We start from the raw sequence: 24,072 nt of genomic DNA on the forward strand, positions 1-24,072 counted from the left end.
AAATAACCGTAAAATATTTGTCTGGTGTAATTCTGACATCAAGGAATGTTTTCAGTCCTGCTTTTTCCCTCAATATCTGAACTAAAATTGGCATTAGGACACTCATATGAGCAGCGGATTCGAGTTATGGACGATGTGAGAACTCACCAGGCTCCAGATTCCTAATTTCCACAGACAGCTTAAGAGGTGAGATATTATCCGCCGCCACAAGCCACTCTGCACTGCGGCCACGTCTGTACTCCACTCGGAAAGCTGTGATCGGAGATCCACCATTGGCTCGCGGGATCCAGGCGACGTATGCCGAACTCTCAGTGGCCATGGAGATGGTGGGGCGGTCGGGAGCTTCGGGGACTGGGACAGCGACAGATAAAGGATACATTTAAACATTTAAACAACTAAATGCATAAAAAACACAAATCGTCAACCATCTGATCTGCAAAGACGAAAACATGTTCAAGGGGGAAAGAAAAAAGAAAAGATCAGACTGAAGCCATGGAGGATGTATACTTACGACCGCGGCTCTCTTAGTCTCAGAGTTAGAGAAAAGCAGGAGAGACAGAGACAAAGGGGGGTTAGTGAAGAGATTAATGTGAGTCTCAGCATAGAAAGCTGGCTTGTAAAACATGCAAGCACAGACAAAGACTCACACCAACTCATATCTGGCCCTTACAGTTTTCTGTCACAGCAACATCCAAAGAGTCATTACAGGGTGTCAACGAGTTTGTACTCCCAGGCTCACAGAAACAAAGCAGACAGCTCAGAGAGCTGTGCCATCAACTCACAATGACTATCAGCATGCCAGAAATCTCCAAAACTGCCTCTGAAGCAGCAACAATAAAGGCTCCTGCATGGATTCGGTGGTTGTGTCGACATGTACCTCTGTCGTGTATGACGACTCCAAAGTGGGTGTTGGTGGGTCGGTCCTCTGGAGCTTTGGGTGGCATCGAGATGACCGGAGGCTTGGAAGGGTTCTTGTTGGAGGAGGCGCTCTTCTCTAAGGTGGGAAAAACAAAGGAAAGCTTGGGAATTGGACGTCAGTAACCAGCAGACCTCGCTGCCATCAGTTCCATTACAACCACACAGATCAGCTTTAAATGTTGTTTTGTGAAATTTCCTTCTGGTTTCATCCGAGTTTCAGGTTTCAACTTTTGCAGCCACAACTCAGCTATTTGGTATGTTGAGTCTACCAAAAAAATGCTCCAACTCTTTGGATCAGGGCTGCAGACACCAACATCACGTGCTCCTTCCTTCACATTATAGAAATTCAGCAGTTTGAAGCCAGTATCATGCATGGATCTACGTTTGACCTTGTTTTTAGGTGATGTTCTGGTGGACACACACTAAGAGTCTGACTTTGGAGGATCTTTCTTTGGTAAAAGAACTATCCTTGGGATACAAACGAGTGGTTTTGGCAGTATTTTCTATATTTCTGACCAGAGAACACGTTGTCAGCCCTTATGCCACAGTTCTATTGTTAGTTTCTTTCAACATGTGCAGTTGTTCTTATTTTTATGTCTAAAGAAAAACCACAAATATTTGCTCAAAATCCTTTCGGATGTCTGATTCTGATCATTATATTTGGGTTTAGGATTGTAATTGGAAAGAACGATCATCCGATACACAACATAGAAAGTTGTTTTGAGACAAAACTTGGATAAAAATACTTCTTCCTCCTCCTCTGGGGTAGAAAAACCCACAGAAAACAACTACAGTCCGTTTTCTTTACACCCACGACTGTAAAATGTAATGTGCTTTGGATACTTTTCTGCTCTCACGAGGCCGCCTGTGTTAATCTCACTAATCAATTTCCTTCACAATGACTGCTGAATGTGGAGTCCAAAAACAACCAGACGCTCTTTAACTCAGAGGAACTGCCACCAAAAGCTGACATTCACTGTTGATGTTTTAGGCAGCTGAGAATTTTCCTCTTTCTGTTGTCATCTCGGTGAAAGCGGCGCCTTGAAGTGCTCACTGATTCCCACGACAAAGTCGAGAAACACTTGTGATACACGCAGGAAGTCAAAGGTAAGCGGGTTGTTTGGGGGTTTCTTGTTTTGTGCACCGGTTATTGGAACTGACCCTTTCCGGTGCGGAACGTGAGCATGGCTGGTTGACCCTCGCCTGCTGAACTTCGAGCCACCATCAGCACCTCGTAAAGACTGGAGGACTCCAGCTCTGACAGCCGCAGGCTTTTCTCACTGCCAGGGACACGGACCGTCTGCCAGCTTCCCACCACTGTTCCCATTTCATCAACCTGACACACACACACACACACACACACGGATACAAATACATGACTAAATTTGACAAAGAGAACACAAATTTATCCTCTTCTGGTCAACAATCCTGCACAGTTCTGAGTTTTTCCGAGCTAAGAAACGATGCCTGTGAGATTTTCTGTCACAATTTCCAACTCCCAACAAAAACGGAGTCCCGCTGCCAACGCAGTCTTTACTGGCCTTGCTGGAGTTTTATAGTCAGAGTGAAATGATTACTGAAGCAAACACAGGGTTTTAAAGGGGAAATGACCAACCTCTCAGTCGGTGCACCTCTTGGCCCTTTCTTACTTTATTCACCGAGTTGGTTCTGGCAAAAGAATTCAAACGAAAACAAAAGGCTGAATTTTCTCCTCACCTTGCGATATTTGACAAAATAGGCGTTGATGGGGCTGCCTCCATCGCGCCCCGACCTCCACTCCAGGTAGTACATGTCAGGCTTGTGAGTCTGCGGCGGGCTGATGATGATCGGCGCCTCTGGGGCGGGGCGCTCGCTGCTCCTGCCGGCCGGGGCGTTATTCCCGTCGCCTTCTTCGTCGGTCAGGAAACGCTCGTGGCCCTCGTCGCTCTGTATCGGGTGGAGCGATGGAGAAGCCTCCAGCTGCGCACCGGCAGTGGTGCGGAGCAGTGGAGCTGTCAGCGAGAAACGTGAAAAACCCTTCGTCATTCATCAGGTTTAATCACAGCACTGACGGCGTCATCCCGCTCGTAGAGGTAGTTAACAGTGGTTCTTCTTTTTACGATGCATTTACAGAAGAAGTCCAAAACCTGGTCTATTATAGTCAAATTGTAAACACCTGCAAAGACTGATTTCTAGATAGTCTAGTCAGGTCAAATGCATGTTTAAAGATGCTCAGATGTTTTATACAGCAGGCGCCAAGAAAAAAATTGGATAAAAAAAGTTGATTGAAAACATTACCTCTTTCGGAGATGAAAAATTAATGTTGTCGCATTTTTGTATCACAACAAAAGGCTGTTTTTTTCTACAATGTAATCAATGACGTATGCTCAAACAATGCAAGGGTGAAGCAAACATGGTAACAATCAGAAGAGCATGTGAAAAATACATAGACAAAAAATTTCATAAAAACATGCTAAAAAGAAGAACTCGTCCAATTTTGGTTCAAATTACAATTGTTTTGAGTAAAAATGGAGAAATAAAGCATTGCCTTTGCCACTGAGTGCTTGGTTCTTAAGTATGAATGGCAAAACAGCAGAAAATTTACATTTGTCGTGAAACACCACATCAAATTCAATCAATCCTGGCTAAATCTTAGGGTTTAACTGAATCATATTGACCCTCTGTTGATGAAACAAACCAGTTTCATCAACATTCCTGCAGCCAATTATGGGATATACATATTTCAGACAACTTCAGATCAGCTAAATCTCGAGAGGAATCCTGAATCAGTAACTGTAAAACATAAACTTAACTTAAACAACCAAGTTTAATACTCTGGCTTTTGGAGTATTTGAGTTTCATACCTCAATGTTTTCTGGTTTTCAGTTATTTGGTGAGAAAAACAAAGAGAACCCATTTAACATACTATGCACATTGCATAGGATAAACAGTGTGGACTTGATATGAAAAACATTTATTTTGGTTATTTAATTTCTTAATTAAAAACATGCACCAATGATGGACCATGGTGTAATAAAAGTGACTCAGTGAGTGACGAACAGAGCGGCCTTACATTTGCACAGAGGACAAGCAGCGCTGGAAAGTTTTACACTTGGAACCGGACCTTTAATCTACATAAAACAACAAGAAAAACCATGATCTCTGCAGTACTACATCAAATCCCACTTTGTCTTTTCTTTTTTTTTTCCCCTCATGAAATCTTTACCAGAGCCAGAGCCAGGTCCACCTGGGCAAACCGAGCGGGCTGGAAGACTTATTACAGCCGACACTGGTTTGGCAGAGCTGCAAACAGTCGACTTTGAGCTGCACCATCATAACTGAATATTAAAGCCTAAACAAGTGAATAAGGAGGTAATGCAGCGAGGTTTGCCACACTGCACCGAGTCTGGGCTCCAGTGACAGGCTGTTGTTGGTGTGCGCTGCATCGGTTCACTTTGTAAAACAAACAGTCCTGAAGCTGGTAACACTAGAACTGATCCTGGGACTGAGGCCAGCTGCCACACATTCCACACACCGACCATTAAAATACCGAAGAGAATCAGACCTCAGCACTACATCCAGTCCTCCGCACCCTCCCTCTGCCATGCAACACTCTGGCCTCTCCATAGCCCTGACTCACAGCCCGACCACAGCCAGGCTGCTGCTCCGCCACACTCCTGCAGGAGCCGGCGGGTCAGGCCACGGCAGCCTCAGCATCCCGATGGTGGGGAGCGATACATCTCAAGTAAGTGCTACTACACCTGGACAGAGATGGACTGCCAGGTTCTTCCCAGAAAAAGGTGGGAGTAAATGTGATGGTAAATCACAGAGGATTACAAGCAGAGACAGGGAGCCTCAGTTTGGACAGATCAGCTTATTGGAAGACTTGTGGGAGTATTTTTTAATTTTCCTGACTGACTGCCGGAACAGAAAAATAGTTCCCTCCTGCTAAGAGGAATGCAGCTAAAGATTAGTCTCTTGTTGTTTCAATTATCTGATTTATTGTTTGGTTCAAAAAGCATAAAGTGGAATACAAGGCAAAGTCTTCATCTGATGATCAACTGATTAGGACTTCAGCTGTTTGATCAGTCTTTAGACAAAGGAAAAAATAACCGTGTTAACGAGAAGATCAACAACGAAACACACCACCGCAGCATGACATCTCACCAGACAGATAAAAGCAGGGTGTTGTCATGGTGATGGAAACAACGATACCAAACGGAAAACAAAATATTTCAGATAAGTTCTTGAGATTAATCACAATAACAGACTTGACAGATCCCTGATGCTGTTTACTCTGAATGCAAAGGGCAGTGGATAAGCTCCTGTGCCTGGTACCCGAAAGAGAACTGAACACAAACTGACCACAGAGTGTTTACCTCTGCCGGGCACGTCCCGATTATCTGCCTCTGCGTATAAAGGTGCTCTGCAGCAACAGATCCTACCTCCTCCTCCTGTGGTTTGTGGAGGGGAAGCCAATGTTTAGCCGTGAACCCGCCTGGTCCAGACTGATTTGCACTCCCTGTGTCCCGCACGCATCAGCATTAATCACGCCGCAGATAGAAGGGTGAGCTGAGGAATGGGGCCTTGGCGGAGAGCAGCCAGGGAAAGGAGAGGAGGGGAGTCTTGGGGCCGGCCGGTGGAGGAGGAGGAGAGCTGTAATGTGTTAATAAATAAAAGGCAGTTGTGTACGATGTTGACAGCTGGGTGGTCTGGTCCTCGTCATAACCCTGCACGACTACTCCTTACATTCCAGCGTCCGGGGGCTTATCCCCGACGGTGCGCACAAAGCTCACTCTCACGCTCGAGCTCAGTTCAAGGCTCAGGAGGAGGGCGGCCTTGGCCCAGCCTCCCATAGCAGCACTCAGAGAAAGGCACACATTCACACTCACAAAGCAAGGACGCCCTGCAGATACTGCACGCACAGCACAGGCCCCGCTCCCTCCAGCCATCCCAGAGTTTACAATGATGTTCCCCCGTTACTACGGTATCGTCTTCAGTCCTTCAGTGATACAAAACCAAAAAAAACTTCTTTCATTTTCTCTATTTAAGGATTTATTTTGAGGATTCTGCCTTTTTGAACCGTTTCCAACATTTTATAATGTTTTGATAATGACTCTTTTATCACGTGAAAATAACTGAACTTGTCAAACATAAAAGATGAAGTCGTCTCGGCCTTTCTCACTTCAAAGTGTCTTTGCTTTTCAGCATTTCATCCCCATTTTCAGATAATCAGAAGCTCCACATGAGCGCGAGTTTGATGAACACATACCTGAGTGTACTGTGAGCATCCCATGTGACTGCGCTGAGCCAATCCCGTTGTCCACTACACACTGATAAACTCCCTCGTCCTGGGGCGTCACCGCTGTAATAACAAGCGAGGATCCAGAGATTTCCAAGCGGTGCGACGGGGCGGCAGGGTTGGCATTGAACAGCCAGGTGATGTTCGGGGAGGGGTTTCCTCGGGTAACGCAGCTTAGACGAGCAGACGAGCCAGGAAAGACGAGCTGGTCGTCCAGGCCCTCCACGATGGAGACGGGCTCTGTGGAGGAGAGGGCGCAACATTAGTCTCACAGCGGGCTGCCAGCAGGCCCCGCGGGCGCTCTTCTGTCGGGTTTTCCTTACCGAGGACGTTCAGAGTATAGTTGGCGCTGACCGCGGTCCCCTGCTCGGTGTCCACAGTGCAGGCGTACCGCCCTTCATCACTCCTCGCCAGACTAACAAAGACCAAGTTGTTGAGCTGTCGTTGGTGGGAAGCCCCCAGTGTGACCTCCTCACCATCCTTAAACCACTTGGCTGCAGATACGAGACCTCCAGACACGACGCACTCCAACGTCAGCGGCTGCGACTGCTGCATGGAAACGGTCGCCGGGGCGGTGGGATAAATTATCCGCACCGAGGAGGAGGGGTCCGAGTCTGAACAAGTAAAGAAACGTGTAAGCAAACTCCAGCTGAGAGGCCAAACTTCTGCACCTTAGATGAAAAGTCACCCGACTTACATTTGACTGACAGCTTTGTTCCATGAGACTGTACGATGGTTTCCCCGGTAACAGGATTGATTGCCCCACATTTATACATGCCCTGGTGCTGGGCTGCAGCAGAGATAATCTGCAGGTTTCCAGATGGAAGGACTAAATAGTTACCTGGAAAGAGAAGGCAACGATATCAGCGAACAGCACAGAGAGAAAAAAATAACCCAACAAGTACGTTTCTGGAAAATATTGAATAATCTCCCGTTTTCTTTCTTTTTTTTTTTTCTTACTTTGTCAGAGTTGCAGTAATACTAACAAGAGATGTAAACATGAAAAACAGAACATTTGAATTTGTAAACAGCTACTCACACTCTGCAGCGAGTGAATTTTTCCTCTGCAACATCAAATGTATGCACTGAAATACTCTTTTATGACTGATGTGTTGCTCCTCTTAAACACGTTTCCCATCAGGCACATACACCGTTTAGCCTTTTTCTGGGTGCAAATATGTCATAAAGTGGAATATTTTTACATGGCTTAGAAATGATTTCTGTTCACTATAAACTAACTAATCTAATATTACTATTAGTACAATGTGTATATATATATATATATATATATATATATCTCCTCTTTTAAAGTCGAGATTGTTTTTATACTGTTTTCATCTTTTTCAGCCTATTTACACATTATGTGATACTGATGGAGATGATACAGTTGGAATCTTATTGTACAATGATAGTAAAGTAACTCAATTTGAACACATATATTATCCTTATGATGTACCAAAGTGCTTTACAGCAGGTAATAAATAAAAAGAAGAATAAGTAAAAAAAACTAATAAAAACAATAAAAGAACAGTGAAAGCAATAAAATACAACAAAATCAAAAAAGATAAAAGTGTCATCATACTACTGGGTATTAAAAGCAATTCTAAATAAGTAGGTTTTTAGCCCAGATTTGAAGAGGAGAGAAGTGTAGCGTACAATTAGAATGTAAAAAACTGCACATTTGTCCACTTGTTTCAAACGCACCTGTTGAAACTTCCATCCAGTCCCCTCGTACTTTCAGTCTCGGACGAGCTGGAGGGACACTGTGCGGTAGGGGACACTCTAAAAGAACCGTGCTGCCCTCCTGCACCGATAACGACCGCCGTCGGCCATCTTCATATTCTGATATTTCTGCGTGAATGGAGAAAGAAGAAAAAAAAAAGATTCCCTTGATTAGCCTCGTTGTCTGTGGAACATCAGGCCTTTAATGTGCTCGCAGTGAAGCTACTTGAGCTGAGCTGTTTGTGTTGGATCCCTGGATTTGTTTATTGTTGCAGAGAGTGATTCTAGTCATGCTTGATACAGCTCCAGATCAGGGTCAACCTCTTAACGTAGCGCCCAAGAGCAAGCAGCATCCCAGCAGGAACATAACACGCTCACACACAGGAAAGCCCAAGGCTCATTAAGGATACCGGTCAAGAGGCATCTGGAAAGTTGCCCGAGTAAAAGCTCCTACTGCTTCCTTCCCCCTCCACCACTCAGCAGCAGGCAGCCGAGGACAGGCATTCTTTCAAAGTGTTCAACACTCGCAAAATGGCCTTCCGTTTCTCAAGGCCACTTCCTGCCTTTCTTCAACACTCTTTGAAGTGAGCAGAAATGTGCACAGAGGGGTAATTCTCCGTATCCGTACCTGCTAAAACCACACGAGCGAGGCGGCTGGCGATGGCCGGCCCGTGGTCTAAGCGTGCCACGCACTGATAGGCGCCGGCATGGCTGGGCGTCAGGGTGGATATGGTGAGGGAGCCCTTGCTGAGCTGCACACCGGGCAGCGTGTCCCGGTCCAGCGGAAGGCCTCGGAAGCGCCAGGACACCGTCGCCGACGGAGGACTCACCAAGCATTGCAGACGAGCCACAGAGCCTCGACTCTTGACCAAGGAGGCTGGCTCAGAGCGGAAAGAGGGATACTGAGCTGGAGAGAAAACAAGAGAACAAATTCAGAACATATTCTCATTCAGATATGGAATGAAACGTCGCAGGATCTCAGTGATTTTTGCTGTATTGTGTTTGGCAAACAAATTCAAAAAGTATATTATGAGTGAAAACATGTGGTTATCGTCCAGATTTCAGGAGGCACCAAACCTTGTGTTGATAAACCTACCAAAACATTAGATTTTTTTTTAAACAGAAAAGTATTAGTAGTATTTCAACATCATAATAGTTTCCTTTCTTAGCTGGAAACATGCTGAAAAACCCAGCCCTGTCACAGTTTATGCCCATATAATGAACGTACGTAGAACATTTCCCTTTTTTCTGACCTGTTTTGGTCGTCACCAACAGCTTACTGTCATTGTCAGCTGATCTCTGATTTAGTATCATCCTCATAGTTTGCCAGTACTGCTGCTAGAAAGTGAAGAAAGACTGCATGAATGCTGCATCGAGCTGCATATGCTGACCATCTTTGCACCGTCAGCAGCATTACTCATCACACTCACGGCCGTGACTCTTACCATTGTGAAATTTTACAAGACGACTATTGTCAATTAAAATGAAAGGAAAGGTTTATCTCTCTTTCCTTTCATGCTGCTATAAGCTCACTAATAGTTTTACAATGTAGAGACATTTAGTGGTATTAATTGCAACCAACTTAATATCTAAACTCAAACATTAACGGCCACAGAAATTGGTTGTTTTACGGTCTTGAAAACACAACAATTCTAATCATCACTGTCACACTTTTCTACTCGAATGAAAACATAGTTTTAAATATTTGGTTCCCTTTCTGAAAACAGATCACCAAAACTTTGCTCATTTTCCAACAAAATTTCTTTAAATCTGTCAACTTTCCCTCATTTACGTAAGAAAACGGTCACCCGTCTGGCGTGTTGATGAGGCACAACTACAGCAAAAAGCTCGGAGAGTTATGGATGTGCAGTTTAACTGAACAATATTATGCTAAAGCCAATGCTACAGTAAGAGCTTTGACATTAAGAACAATTCACTCCATCTTGCAACATATCTGATTTTCATTGATATGCACATTCAGCTCCAGTGTTGAGAGATTTCAGCAAACTAACATAACAGGTTATTTATCATGGAGGACTGCAGTTGTTTGCTGAGTCTTGTGATTTAATCGCTAAAGCTATTTCAAATAAAGTTATTTCTGGATATTTAATATCCAATTCAAATAACCTGGAGTATACTTTATCGGTACTTTCAAACTTAAATGAGGTGTTTTGCAGTGAAAATTGAATGTATTGTTACACTACGGGAAAACATTCTCAAGTCATTTACAGTTAATGCTGTCGGCTACTGGTTTAAGAAATTTGCATCCCTAAAACCATGTTGAGCTGAGCTGTAAGGACTTACACGAGCAGCTGATGAGCAGGGACTGGCTGAGACACAGTACTGTGGACAGGAGGACCCTGAGGCCACTGTCCATGGTGCACTTCAACACCTGCCAGTGGCCGTACTGCACGGTGTGTACGCCCTCGTCTGTTCAGAAAACCTGAAACACAGACAAGAGGAGAACCTCATCAAGGCAAAGATCAGCATGGAAACATGACAGCACCCGCATGAGCAGAGAAGATGCTAATGAACAGCTAAACAAGCTGGAGGAGGATTTTAGATGTGGATCTCAGCGGGGAAAAAATCCATTAATTTACAAATGAATCCTGTACGACAATCCTTCAAATCTTCACGACACATCCTCTTTACACGCTCCTTGATCTCCACCTCCCACCCTTACCCACTTCAGTGTCTCTGCAGAGGCTGGAATGTCCAGCTTCTATGCCTCCATCTCTCCCACTGGGCCACTCAGATCTCCCGCTAATGGAGAAGCAGCAGAGAGACTGTCGCCTCACTCCTAATATCGCTCTCTTGTCACACTGTGTTGCCTCCTCATAGGTTCACTGTAGCCTGAAGTTCAGACCAGACACACACGGGGAGACAAGAGAAAAGCCAAAAGGAGAGACAGAAAAGGAGTGGAGGGCACGTAATTAGGAGCATTCCTCTATCCTTTTCAACCCGACCCCCCTCCGAACGCAGCACCTCCTCCTTCTTTTTCTCAGAGTAATCCAGGCAAGCTTTGATCCCAGGTTCCTGGTTGGTAACCAGGGTTGGAGCCTAAGGCTGCGGGGACAATGGCCGTCCAGCTGTGATATTCACACTGGCGCTTCGGTGGCTTGCAGACATTAACAGAAGGGCCAACCGAGGCTGAAGGGTGGGTCAAATTAAAAACATGATGTTTGGGTGGGATCACAAAAGGTGAACAGGTTTCCAACCCTCATTCTCCAACTTAAAAACATGTTTCTTATATTTGACAATAAACCAAATCAGTATGATTATCCTACTCTCATGGCTGCAGCATGGCTAATAAACATTGTTAATCGTTTAGCATCAATCTTTAAGAAATCTGTCATTTACCATAAGGTTTAATAGCACAACAGAAAAAATTCACAAAGATGAAAATTAATTGTTCTCCAGCCCCGACAGGAGCTCAGTTTCCATTCAAACACTAAACAAATCTGAAGCCATCTTTTGAAAAAAAACTGCGGTGGACATCCACAGAAGGAAAATAAAGAGAGCTCTTCATCAGGAACTACTTTCACCTCTGGGAATATCTGAGATATTACAATTTTTTCTCTACCCCCCAATGTGCGTCGAGTCTCCTTTGAAAGAGGCAAACATACCCAGCTATTTTCCGTGAACTAAAGCTGCTTCACTGAATTTTAAACCAATTGGGAATCATTCTAAAAAACTGCAAGGAAGTTTAATTTGAATTTATTTTCTTTATGTTGTGTTTTTATTTAAGAGCATTTATTTAAGCCCTAAACTGTGCCCACATTTCAGAGAGGAAGTTCTAATACTTTTATAGAAGCAACATGTAAGTATATATTTAGTCAGTCCAGTTTAACTATAATGCTAAGTGCTTGAGATGTCAAAACTCTAAACTTCTTGAGGTCATTCCACATGTGTTGGGGGTATACACCCCCTCCGCTACTCGCCCTCTTCATCGTGCGTCCTGAGAGGAGGCGGAGACAAGAAGCAGGAAATAATAAACTCTTCCAGCTTCTGGCTCACGCCCCCTTCTCACCCCAAGGTCGAAGGTCGGGGAGGAGCAGAGGGAGAGGATGAACCAGCGGGTGTCTAGTGGCCCTGGACCAGCCCCCTGAGGTCACCCCCAGCTCTCTCTCTTCCAATCACACACATTTTTACTGCTTGTACACATAGTGTCAAACCTTCACACTAAAGAAGCAGAAATGTGCTGAAAAGACGCATTAAAAGCTCCTTATGATGCCTTCCCAACCACTGATTATGACTGAACATTCTGATCACTAAGCAACAATCTGTTGTTTGTCTTTAGGATTAGGAGCACATCACATTTTGTACGTACAGCTTGCTTTCCAGGCTCAGCTTTAAATGTGTGCATGCTCATTCAGGCAGATCAAACCCACATCTCGCAGGCTGGCATTTCTCCATCCCACAAGTTGCAACAGGCCCTGCACACTGCCCCATGTCATCAGTGGAAACTATCGTTCCCTCTCTACCAGAATAATGATATATAATTGCAATAATAACAAGTGCTATAACAATGCACGACCAAGCATAGGTGCGCTGGCACACGGTATGATGAGAAACCGGAGGTGTTTCTGTATCCAACTTTTAGTCTCTCATCTTTTTAACAAGTTTAGTCATCCCTGCTCACATATCAGTTGGGCACTAAAGTTCCGACTGGATGCCCTTGTATAAACACACACAGCTGCCTATCTGGTCCATCAATCTGGCACAACGAGGAAACACAAGGGCATCATTCCTGCTTCTTATCTGTTTGGCTTTCCTGTGACATCCGCCACCATGAAGCCTCCTCCTCCTCAGTGGAGACAGACACCGTGAGGATATCTTGTATCCTTCATCACAGAGACTCATCCTGACGCTGGCAACACCGGCTGCGTGGAAAGGCAAGTCGTGTTTCCTCGGGAGCGGACAAAAGCCAGAGTGGCTCTCTGACAAAGGAAAAGTCCCTGTCAAGTGAGCTCTGATGGGCCTGGGAGCCTTCTCCTTTTCTTTTCCGTTCGGCTCTCCTTCGCAAAACCCCAGACTGGACTTCTTAAAAGGAAAAAAATCCAGTGCTCCAAATGTCTTCCCCTCATGCTAAATCTGATCATGTGTTACTCTGTTTTTGCAGTTAAGTTGTAAATGCATGGCCGTTCTCAAGGTGGGATCGACAAACTATAAATTGGAGAGAGCTTGCATTAAAAAAAAAAAAAAAAAAAAGTTACTCTGCAATTCGACTTTATCCGTCATGCTTCTTGCACACAACTCCATAATAGAGAAATAGCATTGAGGAACAACCGCTTTATCAATGTATCTATGGAGTAATTCAAAACCCAAACACAGGAATAGAACAATCAATCCACCTGCAGGACAAGAGGGATCCCTGGTGATGACACGGGAGAAAATAAACACACTGACAGGCTGCCCTAAGGGAAGGGAAAGGGATCCGAGTTCTGAGGCCATTAGCACCTGCATTTCTTTTTTGGCCTTCTCTCGGCAGGAACTACTTAAAGCCCCATCTGCCCCCATGTGGGGAAGGCCCATATCCCTGTCATATTGGGTAAACAGGGACAAAGGCAATGCGGCGAGGCATCAAAGGCCTGGAGGGCAGAAGAAGAACAGGTCACAACTGGTGCTGCTGACTGAGGCCTCTCTGCTTCACAAGACTGCACAGCTGAATGAAAGCAAACATCGTGAGGCAGCTCTCAAATTTGATAACAGAAGCTGATCCCGACTGTGCTGGCAATCTGTGCCAGAGTGGCACCGATACAATGAAAGGTTTACCGTCAACAAGGAAAGTGAACTGCAACAAATGCCCTGAACTGAATGCAGCTTAAGGAGAGAGTCAAGGGAAAGGAGATCAGTGGGGTGTAAGTCTTTTCTGGTATGATGGTCTAATCTGACCTGTGCGCTGAAGCAGATTCACATGCTATACCCCAAACCTGTCTGCACTCGCCCCACATCTCACTGACAGAGGATCTGTAGCACACACATTCCTCAGCTCCACAGAGAGTGCGAACAACGGACACACGGGGGGGAAAAAAAAACAGACACAAGAGAAACACACACACAAGAAAGAGATGGGAGATAATTCAAAACTGAGTGATGGGAGGCAATGGGGGGAAAGGCCGAGGGAGATGGGGGTATAAAGAGGTGAAACATTCATTGGGAGCCGAAACACTGCCAAGCCCCGGTTCCTTTCTCCTCCCTTCTTATTTGGCTCAAAGATAGAGGCGTAGAGATAATGGCATCCACGTCTGCCAACACTCGGCTCAGCCCAGAAACTTGGGAAGGGCCTCCCGATAGAAGAGACTCTAAGGGAACATTATGGGCTTCTTGTATTGGTCTGGGTGAGTCCACAGAAGCAGCCCGGGGCCACAGAGAAAACTGATGAGTGGAAACACTGGGCTTTTGGTACGGCCCAACTCTTTCCGATTAAAGACTGAGATGTTATTAAAAGTGGAACAGACTTAGACAGAAGGGGAATGAGCTAAAGCGAGGAAAGAAAAAGAGCGCGATTTGTAATGAGCTGCAGGGATTAAGAGGAGAAAGAGGGGTTCTTTTTGTTTTACAATGAGAAGTACGAAGAAAAATCACATTCAGGGGGTGTAGTTGATCCATACAGTGAATGACTGCCTTTGTCTGAACCTTTTCTGCAGAAAGTTAACACAAGTCTCCCCGATAATTCATTTAAAGTGAGTGTAACTGCGGAAGACAAACGAGGCTCATCTTCAGGGACAGTCTGCTCTGTCTGCACATCTGTCCACAGAGTCAGCAGTCCAAGAGGTGCGGGGTGATGAAGAGGCCAAGATGGTCCCAGAGCCCGCTGACGCCACAGTCCTGACTGCACTGCCGTGGTGTGGGATCAGACCGGCAGAGGAATGAAAGGAGAGGCCCTCAGGGATCAGACAGTCACATCCCACAAAGCCCTGTTTACCAAGGACACACACCCCCACCTCCTCCCAACAACGCCTCCGTTCACCAAAGCCCGATCCTCCCAAAGTGCCAGGGCCGGGACCTGGGAGACAGCGCTAATTCTACCCTGAGGCTTGTTGGCCGAGGACACAAACAGAGAGCTGAGAGGGGGTAGAAAGATTCAGACAGAGGGAGAAGAGAGTGGGGACTGAATGGTACAGTATGTAAGACCCATCTTAATTGGCGATTGTTCTGAAATGTCTTGTTTTTCCTGGGAATCTATGAGGGGGAGGTACAGGAGGGCAGGGGAGGTACGGTTGTTTCCCAAGGTCCTGAACAGTGGGATTAACCACAGGGACGAAACTCAATAGCAGCGTTGGACACTGGAAACAGATCCCCGGGTATCACCGCCACACAAGACCACCTCAAGACCTTTTGCAAAGAGCATGTAACTAACAACCCGTCCCCATTGTCTGAGCTCTCTGGGCCCTTCCAGCTGATTTCACAGGCCTTTCAGCCCACGGGGGAACATTAACTCAGACGGAAAGGTAATTCTGATTGAAAGGAGGAATGCACAAGACGGCCTTCTTGCCTGTAGGGTGTGTTTTAACACTGATCTCCAACATGTGCCAAGAGTGATTCATCCCGGCAAGTGGGAAGAGAGCTGGGATTGTGCAGCCATGGCACCAGAGCAGGAGGCCACAGATTCACATTCCTCAATATCAGTCTTGATTAGAGAGATGATGGGAAAACAGGCTAATCTGATGCAGGGGAGGGTGAAATGTTCATGACTGCCTGAAGTCTTAAAGACGTCCATCTTCTCTGGGGGAGTCACGACAGTATGTGTTTTTAAACGCTGTTGTGTGGGCATACAGTGATCCGATCCAGCTGCCCCCTCAGCTGAGTCTTTCGTCCCTCCCTCGCTCTTCTGGATTCCATCACTGCTTACGTCTCTACGGCAACAAGCGGCAAAGACGCAGACAACAGTTTCTGCTCAGTCTCCTCCTGATCGCTCCCTGGCTGCCAACCAAAAGCGCTCTCAAACTAAAACATACATTTAATAAAGTCGTTTCAAACATGTGCAACAGAAACAAAATGACACGGTGTCCAAACAGATACTAACAAGTCAGTATGTAAGACCGACAGAAATAAACCCCAGCGTGTTGCTTTCAGGGTGTTTGCCTTATTGTTTGTTGCCACGGAGGCGTGAGAAAGAAAATACGCACGCGGGTTTCATTCTTCGGGGTGATGAAGCGACTCTGCGAGGATGATGAAGCGACGCCTGTAGATCCACGGCGGGAGGATTTATGTGACAGAGCGCCTCGCCTGTGACAACCTGAACCCCACAACCAAAACAAACACATGTAAAAAGGTTCAAACACAATCAGTCTTCTTCACCAATTCCACAAATCTCTGCAAACAAGTTAGCTGCCTCAAAAGTCTGAGGACCTCAAGATAAATATGCATTCCCAAACGGAGTGTGAAAAGGCTTTATTTGGTTTGTCCAAATGTTTATCCGTCTCTCCTTGTAGCACTCCTCTCTTGTTGTGCGGCACTTGAATGAACACAAAACAAACTGATGAAACATAAACACACGTGTCATCGGAGGCTTCTGGCTTCTGGCTCTTCGAATGAAGCAAAACGGTTTGAGTTGCAGGACGCAGCGGAGGTGAGAGGGCTTTATGAACGATGCCACAGCGCTCTGACGCAACCCCGTGACACAAACACAGAATACAAACCAGGAAAGCACGGCGTATGCTAATGAAGAGCGAGTAATCTGGGTTTGTGTTTGTTTGCTACTGCGTGAGAGCACCACAAAGGGAAGACGATTTATTTTGCTGATTGAAGTCAGTCAAACCGGAGATGTTTTCATTTGGCACGAGGCAGAAACACAGAGTATCTGCTCCAATCTTAAAACATTCTCAGAACAAGCAGAACCATCGTGGTTTTATCCCTCTGACTTACATTCTTCTGCTCACTTTGAATATCTTGTGTAAATAAGGGGTTCAAATCCTCCCTAAAGGCCCACATCTTGGAGAAGGGAAGGCCCAAAATGGCACCCACAACCGCAGGCCCAGAGGCAAGTGGCAGCAGCAATACCCACACTGCCTCACACTCTGATCTGGGAGAAAAACAGCCCTTCAAACAAGAAGCCTGTTTGTCAGCTGAAGGGGAGTGCCAGCCACTAGTTTTGCCTTAATATAGTCTCGCTGATCCTTGCGCTGGCTTTTAAACAGCACACACATTCTGGTTCACAGAAAACCCACGTCAGATGTGACTTATTGGTTCAACATTTGAAATAGAAAGCTGCGGTCGCAAGCAGTTTGAAGGGGAGGCCGATTCCTGGGGCCCGCGCTGAGGTGACGGACTGAAGCGGGCATAGCTAGTCGGGTCACTTACAGGAAAAGGAAAAGAAATTAATCTTGCAAAAAGGAAGAGGCTGAGGATGCAAAAAAAAATAATAATCTCCCCCTCACATGTTCTCTGCTGTGAGGGTTGTCAGCATGGGTTCGGTTCACAAGTTCACTGCCTGAGGTTCTCCTCCATGGGGTTGAGGAATCATTTGGAAAACTACGTGAGACAAGGCTGCAGAGCAATCAGTCCCATCAGGCTTTCGCTTGACAATCCCAACAGAAACAGACGTTTTTCATGCAGAAGTTGAATATAATCCAGAATGCCACGTTGGGAGACTGCACGAGCCAAGAGTCACTCCCTCAGATAATAATGAGCCCTATAAATAAAGGACAAAACCTAATCTTATGGATTTAGGTTTGTGGGGTTGTGAGTGAGCTTCAAAACTGCGTCTGGACCAGTGTCTGTTGTAGTCTTTTAGCTCTGGGAGAAGACCTGACCTATAGAATATTTTCCTATATTCAAACTCTGTCTCCCACTGAGTCGCACATCTGTTGTCGAGGCATTTTCATTATCTGGAGCCACAGAGTGTTCTTCCTCAAAGCAACCATGTGTGTGGTATTGGTTTACATTCCCTTATCATATCGAGGACATAGACATATATATTTAGCTGAGGCCAGTGTTTCCACTACATTAAACAGAAAGCAAACCATCTTCAGAGAAGAAGCAGACCTCGTGGCCCCGCCTATCTCCAGCCTGCGCTGCGTTTCAGTGGCTGCCTGGAACATCTGTTTCTGCTACTCCAAAAACTGTTTGTTTGTCTTAACAATTACGCCCCGATGTTTCTCATTTCATTTCTCAAATCTCTCGAAAGTCATTATCTAGTTTCAAGTCCTTCAAGGTTCTGAATTTTTAGAAACTCAATCCGACCATCTGTTGAAAGCCGGTGTATACACTGAGCTGCGCTCTGCTCACCTCTGACATTTCAGAGGAGTCGTACCAGAGGAAGCACGCGGCTTATCTGAAACCTCGCCGGGTAACATGCTTGCTTAGCACAGCGAGTCAGCGCCAAGCTGTTTGGATCATCTGTCACAGCGGGGTGGGGAGTGGAAGAAATTAGGAGGGGGTCCCACTGTGAGAAATATGCGTCGCGTTCTTAAAATAATGATGGTGTGAACTCGGAGCAGATAAGAAGTGCTACTAATAATATATTCACATAAACACAAGCGACACTTTCAGCTACTGCTTTCACAGTCCTGGCTGCTTCATCACGGCCTCACTTTACACACTCACAGTTTACAGAGGGAGAAACTTAAGGTGGAAAGTAACCTTTTTTTTTTTTGTTGGCACCGCAGCTGCACTCACAAACCCAGCAGTCCCAAGAACACCAACCTGCCCATCTTTCCCAGCGACCCTCTGCCCATGGCTGCTGGGTGTTGTCAATCAGCACCTCCTGGCTCCTTGAACACGGGGGGCTCTCTGGCATGCTGCCTAAAACTCTCCTCTGTCCATCTAAAGGGGCCCGAAGTCCACATTTATCCTTAACAAATTGGAGCTGAAGCTCGCAGAGTGAAAGGCCAGTATTAGAAAATCGTAAACGTGCTGCAGAATGACTTAATCCCAGAGTAATGAAGAGTGTCCTGGGATCGAAGCAAGCCAGGTTTTAGTTTGGGAATAGTTTCTTGATGGGTCACAATAAAACAGCCCTGGATTAGAAAATGAACGGCTTAATTCCAGCAGACTAAATACTGTAAAGATGATTTAATACGATGCTCCAAACAGAGATCTTTCTCATCTTTTATGATTCCTTTTTATTTTGCCTGTGGTGTGATAATGTGAGAGATCGAAGTGCAAATCCCAATAAACAAGCAAACCTCACTGCGATTTAGGCTTTAACTTCATTTCCATTCAGCTGAAGGTCAGAGCTGAGGACTGCTGGAGAAAAAGGGAGAATGTGGGAGGTGCCCAAAATATGCTTTAGTCACCCACTCAGACACACCCTCTCCCACCACGCTCACCTCAGGAAAACCTTTATGTTCTTTACTAAAGCGCCTCAACAGATGGAGTTAGAGCTGTAACTGACAGCAGTTTTTAGAATCTGTGAGATTACAGTTTAAGATACCAACTACGGCCTCCCAGAGCAGAAAATAAACAACTTAGAGGCCAAAAAACAAGATATTGTTTGCCAGTTTTACTTTTTATTATAGACAATTTGTCCATCAAAGAATCACGAGTGCTGCAAAAAGTAACTTTGATTTCACGCCAAAACCACAATATTTGAACTCTAATATTCCTGCTTTTACCTTGAATAAAACCTTACCTCAGCTGTTAGTATTCAACAATCATTTGTCACTGCTGGTGAGCATGTGGCTCTGCGAATATAATACTGCATCAGAAAAATCAAGACGGCCATTATGAGCGCAGGGGCTGGTATCATTACACATGCTTACATTCAAATTGCCCACTTAACATAGTTTTCCTCCAGCAACATGTGTTTATCATTAACGAACACCCTAATGGCTCAAACATTATTCAAACTCTCTTAATAGCACGGCTGTACTTTGTTCGGGTCTGTCTGATAAGAGCCGGGACACTAATGGTTTATTAATTTCCCCTAAAAACACGCTGTGAAAACACTTTTAAAAAAATAGCCGAGGCTCTGTCGTTTCATTCAGTCACATTCCCAATACTTAGAAGCACTGTGCTGGAAACATGGTCACCTAGACTTTACATAATTAACAAGTCATTGAATTAGGCTTGAAATAAGCCGTTATCAGTAATAAAACTTGAATTTCTGTGTTTGTTTTGTTCTGTAAAAGAGTCTTTTCTGTCTGCTAAAAAAGTAAATGTCAGTTCTATGAAGCATTAATCCATTTCAAAATATTTCCATCTTGTGGAGCAGACAAGAACTGCCTTCAAGAAGCATATATCTGCCACTTAGATGTATAAACATCATGCTTGGCTGTCAGGCTTTCTAAATAAAAGGGTAAGAGCTGCTTTCTATGAAAACACAGAGAGAAAAGCAGAGCGCCTGACCACACTGCCGTGCAGCCAGATCGATGGCTAAAACAAAAGAGGAAAGTTCAAAAGTAAATGTCAGAAATCATCAAGATAATTATGTTTAAATGAGGCGGGCTGGTGGACAGAAGTGGACACAGGATGATTTAAAACAATAAACACCTTACGTGCATAGAAAGAAATAATAATTCCCGAAAGACTCAGTGTCAAAACGTGAGCCTGAACACAATGAGCAAAATCTCTCTGTCCCCGTCTAAAGCTCACCCAATACCGGGAGGCCCTGAAAGGATCCAAAAGCCATCGGAAGTGTCCTCTTGTCCCCCAACCGATGCAACAATGCGTGAGCACCCGTTTGAACTTGAAAGTGTTTTATCTGAGAGCAGCCGAGTGTGTCCCACTGACTGCGTGTCACGCATTCGAGAGGGACTCAAGACTTTGCTCTGGGTAACTTCTGAGCGTTGGGTTTTCTGAGGGTCGCCCGTATGTAACAGAAGACGTTGTGAAGCTCTGGTGATAAGGGTGAGCAGAACACTGAGGAAATTATATGACAGAGAGAAAAAAAAAAACTTTGGAACTGGTCTCAGCAGCTACAATATTACAATCACTTCTGCTCAGCAGAAAATCCTGGTTTATCATTGACTAAGTAACAGTTAAATCTGCAGATTTTACTAAACAAACTGACAGAAGGAAGGCTTCCTTTAACTGTATTCAAACCTCAAACACAAATCAGTGCCTCATGGCTGAAAGAAAACAAAGTTTTCAGCTCCTGAAGTGCCAAACTTTGCCATACAGCCAGCCCTGAGCTGTCAGCACAGTTACTTTCACATTTCGGCATCTTTCTTTGTCTCCGGCGTTCTCAGAGATTCCTCTTCGCCTCTACTGTTTTTATCCTGTCATGGAAAAGTTCCCCGATCAGCAAACAATGACACCTTCACTTCGGCAGGGTTTTTTTTAATGCCTGCTTTGTGCAGCCATTTGTGCACTTGACAAATTTCAGAGCAACACTCACATTGATTCACCAACATTTATGACACCCTCTGGGGATTTAACAGAAACAATAAAGGCTTTCTGTCTGAGGAGGAAGGGAAAAAAAGACGTCAAATATTAGTCTAAGCCACCATGTTTCTACGGGGTGGTAAATGTGGCTGAATGTCGGCTCCTCAAGTTGATCTAGTCTAAAATATACGTAGAACTTTAAAAGAAATGATTCATAAGTTCCCCGATCATTTCCAGCTTTTATAAAGGTGATGCCAGCGTGTTTAGGGAGGGCCATATCTGCCATTTCATAAAAAAAAAAAAAGGTTCTTTCATCTTTCTAAGAAGAAAAGCTGCCCGCGGGCCATGTGTTCCTAACTGGGATGTTAAGTGAAGTGTAGCCTCCCTCCAGAGTTGTTTACCAAACAAATATTTAGTCTTTTGAGTTTGGCTCATCACAGAGATAAAAGAGCCGAGCTGTGGCAGCATGCATAGAGCCAGCTGCACAATAATAATGCTGATCTCAGAGCCTTGGGTGGGATTATATAGAAAATTGGTGCTTCAAAGAGCCAACTCATACTTCCCTCATAAATCCATGGATTCTGATTTAACAAAGTTTAATTTGAAGTAGACAAACAGTCTTAAACTAGTTTAGAAAGTGTTCAGTAATCACTGATGTCACTGTAATGAGGCGTATAAAACAAATGGAAAGCAGAGATTGTGGCCTAATTGTTTCAAATCTGAGTGTGACACATGCATCATGGATTCACACACGCGCGCGCGCAGTATAGTATCCGTACAGGGGCGCCCACGTTCACCAGCCTGGCTCGCAGTGCCACTCCGTGCTGCTGGTTTCCACCGCTGCACAAAGTTAAACAAACACTGCAGTGTTTGAGGAACAGATCAACCCGGAGCTCTGGCTCTTTGAGCTTCACCTTTCTTTTCTCATTCCCAGACAAGCCCAGCTGGCTCGGTGCGCACACCGAAGCCTCCCCGGATCCCCCTCCCGGCCAACTCGCCAGCCACCCCGGGACTCCCCTCTCCGTACGTCCCCCTTGCCTCCGTGCTTACCTCTCTTACAGGAGCGTAAAAGCTTCGAGACGTCTGGTGAATTAGCAGCAAAACGCATTATTCTGGTGGCAAATCCGCACGGGGCCCTCCATTAGAAACGGGCTCAAAGTGCAAAGTGACCGGAGGAACATGAAAACAGCCGGAGGTGGAGAGGCTAAGAGAGTTTTTAGACACGAAAAGCAGCGCCAGCTCCGGGGGCCAAGGTGCGCCAACTTCCCCTGGTCTGCACTCGAGCTGTGGTGGAGTTTTCTCTGAGGAAGTTTGTTTGAGTAAAAGCGCTACGTCCCAGCTTTCTGCACACTCTCCTGTCGCGCGTCTGACCCGTTACTGTAACTTTCCCAGCTCTGGGTCTCCGTCTCTACCACTGCCGCTTCCACACACGCATCTTTGAAGCCAGTGTCGAATTGCTCAGCAAATCACGGCGGCGGCGAGGATGATCGTCAAACCAGGAATGTCCCAGCCCCACAGCTCCGTAAGGCTCCTGGAGGACGGAGGAAGGGCGGGTGGGAGCAGGGGGTGTTACCCGTATAGACTGTGTATTAACAACTTTTACAATCTAACGGGAAAGTAACTTCCTTCTTCCCCTCTGCACGTGTGGACGTTGTTACCAGGACGTAAAAACGCACCTGAACGCGTTCTTCTCTTTGGGTAACAGAAACCTCATAAAGCGGAGCGCTTTAATGAGAGATAACGCATCCTTAAAGTCAAAATCAGTTGGAAATATGTTTCATGGAAGGATGTTGGAGTGGACACGATTTTGTTCATGATTCAAACAGATAAGCCAACATATCACCCAAATTCCATCTCTGACACCCAAAACACAACCATGTCAAAAAGAAAACATGCCCTCTTTCAATTCTGAAGTTCAATGTGTCCAACACATGATGGAAAATAAAGAATACACATCTGGTCCTCACCAGGTACTTAAAGTATAAAGTCAAAATATTGGACTGTGTCAATATTATGAAACAAAAATGAAGCCAAAATACAGAAGCAGAGTGTAAAATCCTAATTTCATTCTTTTTAGTTCCATAAGAATTAAGAGGGTAAGTAGCAGCCAGGTACTGCTAATCAAATGCATTTTATTAACTGATCACCAGTCAGTGTGAGCAGCTCTATAAAAGCAGAAGTTTTGTCAGTTTGCTGGTCTGCAGCATTCAGGTGTGTGTTAACACGATGCCAAGGAGGAAAGACATCAGCAATGATCTTGGAGAAACAACTGTTGGTTCCCATCAATCTGGGAAGCGTTAGAAGGCCATTTACGAACTATTTGGAGTCCATCATTCTACAGAGAGAAAGATTATTAAGAGGGGAAAACATTCAGGACAGCTGTCAGTCTTCCCGGGGGATACATCTCAGACTCCACAGGCCTCAGTTAGCATGTTAAATATTAAAGTTCATGACGGCACAATTAGAAAAAGCCTGAACAAGTACGGCTTTTTTGGGAGGGCTGCAGGAGAAAGCCTCTTCTCTCTAAAGGGTCCTCCACAGCCATGAGAGAGACTGATAACATCATATAAAAACAATTGGTTCAAGTTGTTGCTGCTAAAAGTGCTTCTACAAGTTATTGAATCATGGAATACACTTGTTTTTTCACACACTGCATTTCTGTTAAATAAATAACGGCACAGTGTAGTGTGTTGTTCATCTGAGGTGGAAATGACCACATTTCAAGACCTGATGAGGATAATATTATTTTCTTTATGTCCTGATGCAACAAACCTTTGAAGAAAGCCTTGTAAGTTTTCACATGTGAATATTCACACCATGAAACCAACAGGCCTGGTGACAGAAAGCCAAGGGAAAGTTTTCAGAAAGTTTGTTATACT

At 45.1% G+C, this 24,072-nt stretch overlaps 1 protein-coding gene across 6 annotated transcripts in view; it reads right to left on the reverse strand.

Moving 5' to 3' along the window:
* The window catches only part of cdon (cell adhesion associated, oncogene regulated), a 32,787-nt gene extending 10,109 nt beyond the window's left edge, over positions 1-22,678 (reverse strand). For 3 of the 6 annotated variants that reach the window (XM_075472918.1, XM_075472919.1, XM_075472915.1), the window contains exons 1-11: positions 22,244-22,678; positions 10,226-10,364; positions 8,550-8,828; positions 7,904-8,050; positions 6,897-7,040; positions 6,523-6,813; positions 6,170-6,439; positions 2,635-2,909; positions 2,080-2,254; positions 878-994; positions 148-351 (exon numbers count right to left, since the gene is read on the reverse strand). In XM_075472918.1, the coding sequence (XP_075329033.1) occupies positions 148-351; positions 878-994; positions 2,080-2,254; positions 2,635-2,909; positions 6,170-6,439; positions 6,523-6,813; positions 6,897-7,040; positions 7,904-8,050; positions 8,550-8,828; positions 10,226-10,298 (1,975 nt within the window). In that variant the 5' untranslated portion in view covers positions 10,299-10,364; positions 22,244-22,678. Of the gene's footprint in view, positions 1-147; positions 352-877; positions 995-2,079; positions 2,255-2,634; positions 2,910-6,169; positions 6,440-6,522; positions 6,814-6,896; positions 7,041-7,903; positions 8,051-8,549; positions 8,829-9,174; positions 9,260-10,225; positions 10,365-20,461; positions 20,602-22,243 lie in introns of those variants that run through there. The other 3 variants (XM_075472916.1, XM_075472920.1, XM_075472921.1) reach the window with 3 other exon arrangements.
* Between the last annotated feature and the right edge of the window lie 1,394 nt (positions 22,679-24,072).

This window comes from Odontesthes bonariensis, chromosome 9 (assembly GCF_027942865.1).
Source record: "Odontesthes bonariensis isolate fOdoBon6 chromosome 9, fOdoBon6.hap1, whole genome shotgun sequence".
Lineage (NCBI taxonomy): Eukaryota > Metazoa > Chordata > Actinopteri > Atheriniformes > Atherinopsidae > Odontesthes > Odontesthes bonariensis.